This window comes from Medicago sativa, chromosome 8 (genome assembly GCF_051527215.1).
Source record: "Medicago sativa cultivar Bolivia chromosome 8, Bolivia_mono, whole genome shotgun sequence".
Lineage (NCBI taxonomy): Eukaryota > Viridiplantae > Streptophyta > Magnoliopsida > Fabales > Fabaceae > Medicago > Medicago sativa.
Genome location: NC_140756.1, coordinates 70,898,137 through 70,902,380, shown reverse-complemented (window position 1 = coordinate 70,902,380; position 4,244 = coordinate 70,898,137). Strand labels below are relative to the sequence as shown.

At 32.0% G+C, this 4,244-nt stretch overlaps 1 protein-coding gene across 1 annotated transcript; it reads right to left on the bottom strand.

The window, feature by feature from the left end:
- Window positions 1-668: 668 nt before the first annotated feature.
- Window positions 669-3,349, bottom strand: LOC146901095 (cysteine proteinase mucunain-like). The gene is made up of 4 exons (XM_085734028.1): window positions 2,843-3,349; window positions 1,758-1,993; window positions 1,374-1,514; window positions 669-1,139 (listed from the first exon to the last, which is right to left on the bottom strand). The coding sequence occupies exons 1-4, from the start codon at window positions 3,279-3,281 to the stop codon at window positions 888-890; spliced, it is 1,068 nt and encodes a 355-aa protein (XP_085590154.1). The 5' UTR covers window positions 3,282-3,349; the 3' UTR covers window positions 669-887.
- Between the last annotated feature and the right edge of the window lie 895 nt (window positions 3,350-4,244).

Here is a 4,244-nt window from a genome sequence, read left to right as displayed (position 1 = left end):
ATATCAATATATATTTTTTCTCTAGTGCTTATGTACCCCCGTTAATTAGAGGTACACCCCCCACTATGTAACTGTGGGGACATTTGACTTTTTAGATAGCTTTTGGTTTTTGTGCCCCAATGATTTTATATTTATCTTTTCGATTAATAATGCTATCGTGCATATGTGTTACTCTGTCCAATTTACTAATGCACTTCAATCAGAGTCGGTCTAAGACTTTTGGTACCTTAGGCGAATTAATAAAGTTGTGTCAGTTTAGTTATTCAAATATCTTTTTAGAGATCCACTTTGCTTTGAGATTTGATCTTTAATACAGTCGAGATGATTGATAGATACTTCTCGTTGAGTATCATCCAGATGATTGATGAGGCCGTATGTATTATTGTTGCCATTGTTGCATTCAAGTCGTTCACAAGATCATCTTGTTCAGACGATTTAGCCAATTTCTATCAGTGCTGATGATGTTTTTAGCACATATGATGTTTTTAGCACTACATAACCTTTTCGTTTCAATTATTCGGCTCAATATGAAACGCTGCACAATATGTAATATTAGAAAGTAGTAGTTCCATGATTTTTTATGAGTGGTCGTAGTCCTAGTATTGGTCATGGTGTACCATTTTTTCATATTGAAGAACAGGGGTGCAGGGTCTTGGCAAAAGTCTATATAAAACCACAATATAACTAGTACGTTGAAATCAATTCAAATTAAACATTGAAATCAAATAACAGTAGTGAAAGCTGGTACAAATTGATATTTGATATTGAGGTGCAGCTTTCACTTAAAGAAATAGTAATACTCTATTTACAATATTAAACCAATAAGCATATATAATTCAATAGGAATATTTAACACTTGAGATATTGTTGGTGGTGGTGTTTCAAGCTCAAGCACTGCTAACAAGCACTTCAGCAGAGTTTTGACCATACTTCACTGGATATGAAGCTTGCATTGCAATTCCACATTTTCCTGTTTTGGTCTTTTTCACATTACGTTCTAACTTGAAGTAACCATCTTCACCCCAGTTTGTGCCCCATGAGTTCCTCACCAACCAATAATCAACACCATTTTCAGAACCATATCCAACAACAACCACACCATGATCCAAGTTTGTTCCACATCTACCAGTAAATACACCCTGAAAAATTAATATAGTCAGAAATTTATTAGCATGTGAGTATGAGTGTGACAAACCATATAATAGTTCAAATGATATTCATTGATCATTGTATGATCAAGATCAAACGATAAACAAAAATACATATTTTAAAATTTGATCTTATAATTTTAAAAGTCGAGGTTAAATATGGACCGTCTAATTTTGATCAAATAACTTTCGAATGTGTGATTATATGAGTATGTGTAAGCTTACCGATTGATAGAGTTGCAAAGCCCTGCCACCGGCCTCAATAGCAACACTCACAGGTTGATGAGAAACAGCTTTCTTTAATGCTTTTTCATTATAAGCTGGAACATCTTCATATCCATCAATGCTCACTACCTTGGCATTTTTCTGCAGCATTACAAGTACCCATATAATGTATTCTAAAAAAAAAAAAGTACCCATATAATATTAGAAAAACAATTCTTGCTTGAACATGCGACACAATCAATCAAGATATCAAAATATATTAAAAAGAGACATTAAAGATTGTGCCATAGTTATTTTTAATATTATCTTGTAGTATTTTTTATTAGTTGTATTCAATATATATATTAGTATAAGGTAATATATTTTTTTAATTAAAATGCTTACCCTTGTTGGATCGCATCTGCCCTCAAATCCCTTGTATGGATAGTCTTGTTCAGTATCTATGCCACCATTTCCAACGATGAATTCAAAGGCATAGTCCATGAGACCACCATTGCACCCTTCATTGAAAGCTCTGTCACAATCGACAAGCTCTTGTTCTGACAACGACACAAGCTTCCCTGTCACTATTTTGTTTATAGCTTCCACTGTGGCTATTGTTGAGAACGCCCAGCAACTTCCTGTGAAGTACAAGAAAATATTTAACTGTAGGTCAAACTCTAACATTCAAAGTTCAATCAAATCCAACCTACCATTACTTACCAATTTTTTAATCAAAGTTTGTTTAGCACAAATAAATTAAAGGCCATCAAAGTAAGAATAATTAATAAGTAGTGATCAAATTTCCTAAAAATAAAATTAATGATCAAGTGTGATTTTAGTCTTCCAAAAAGTCTTATCTAAAGCTTTTTTTTATTTTAAGATGTCTTTTACAAACAAAACAAAAATTTAACTCAGAGATCAAATTAAGATCACGTGTTCATGGATTATACATTTCATTTATTCAAATCAACACATGATACAAAGTCATAATTTAAAAATCTATCCATGTAATTGAGTAAAAATATTTTTGTCTAATATTAGTTTAATTAACTGCAACTTAATTTCTACCAGATAGAAAAAAAAAACTACTGCTTAGCATAACTCACTATTTTGGAAATTTATGTATATGCCTCTCAAAGTATTTAAAAAAAAAGTTTTTCATATCTAGAAGAGTGTCTCAATTTTTTATATAATAATAGATGCAAGTGGCCTTTGTTGGGAAAAGAGAAAGTTTCTTATACAAAAAGAACTATATAAAAGATAAAGGTTTCTTATAACAAAAAGAACTATATAAAAAAGGATTTAAACATATATCGGAAAAGATAAAGTTTCTGTTGTAAATTTAAATAAAGTCCTTAAGGGATAAGTAACCTTTTTTTTTGTACCAAAAAAAAAAAGTAACCTTTTTTTTAGGCATCCGATACGTAACTAAACCTTAACAAACAAAATAAATTGCAAAATTATAGGAAACCCTAAAACAAACTTACCACAACTTCCTTGATCTTTGATATGAGCAACTGCACCTTTCGACCTCCAATCAACATGCACAGGCAACCGATCACCGGAATTAAAAGCATACCGGTGACCGGTGGTGATCTTGGTTTTCATAACCCTACGCTTGGCATCACTCCTCGTGCCCAAATACATGTTGCGATATTCCTCGTTAGTCATATCAGCAAACTTGTTCAACCCTACTTTGTATGTGTAATTTTGAGCATTGTGTTCATCGATGAATCCTAAATTATCCTTAAAAATTTCAAACCTTCGATCTTTCTCTCCTAAACCATTATACACCTTATGATGTTTTACCAACCATTCCTCGTACATGGTCATAACCTCCTCGTTACTACGCATGGACGTGTCCATTGCCAATGACAAAGTGATCAAGGAAAAGAAGAGCAAGGAGGTTATGGTGATTGATGCCATGGTTGGTGTTTGGCTAAGGAGAGAGAGGGTGGTTAGGCTTTGATGAACTAGTTGGAAGTTTTTGGTGTGGAGAGGATAAGGTGTTAGGGTGGGTATTTATAGAGAGGAAAAAACAGTTTAATAATATTCGAAGAGGTTTGATGATGAATGCGAGGAAAATTAAATAACTTAGGCAAGTGGTTTTCAATACAATTGAGGTGCGAAAATTATATTTTTTTTTTTTGAAGGAGAGGTGCGAAAATTATAACATAATGGATTTAAGAATTACTGCCACACCATGTGATGTTTTTTTTTTGCTAAACACACCATGTGATGATGAATAATTGAAATCTAGAGTTAGAGAAAATTAACCTATTCCTTGCATTATTGCGATTAATTATTTCACAAGACACACTTTTTTTTTTTGACAAAATCATAAGACACACTTACTTGCCTAAAAGAAATTATTGTTACATTTTTTTTCTTTTTTTTTTCTTGAGAAATTATTGTTACACTTTTTTTATAATAGCATTATCTTTTTTATATATTTTGTTTATAATTTGTTTTAAAAACTATAAGGAAAAGAATGTTGTAAAACAAAATCTCACTATGGAAAACTATGTTATTTTAGACCCGTTGCAGTGGTTCTTTGTTTTAAGTTATGAAATTTTCAAAAACCAAAATATGTTTTAAGTCAATTCAAACAATTTATATCATTGTCCTCGTGAGCTTAGCTCAGTTGGTAGGGATAATGCATAATATATGTAAGGTTCGGGGTTCAAACCCCGACCACCACAAAAAAAAAATTATATCATTAGGTTTGCAAAATAATTAAAATATTACAATTATATAAGTTTTAATTTAGCAGTAAACCCACATGAGTTGGCTTAGTGGTATTGACTTAGGACTTGGGAGTGTGCTCCTCCTTAAGGTCTCAGGTTCGATTCTTCCAATGTCAATTTAAGTGTGATAATTTAGCTTCTT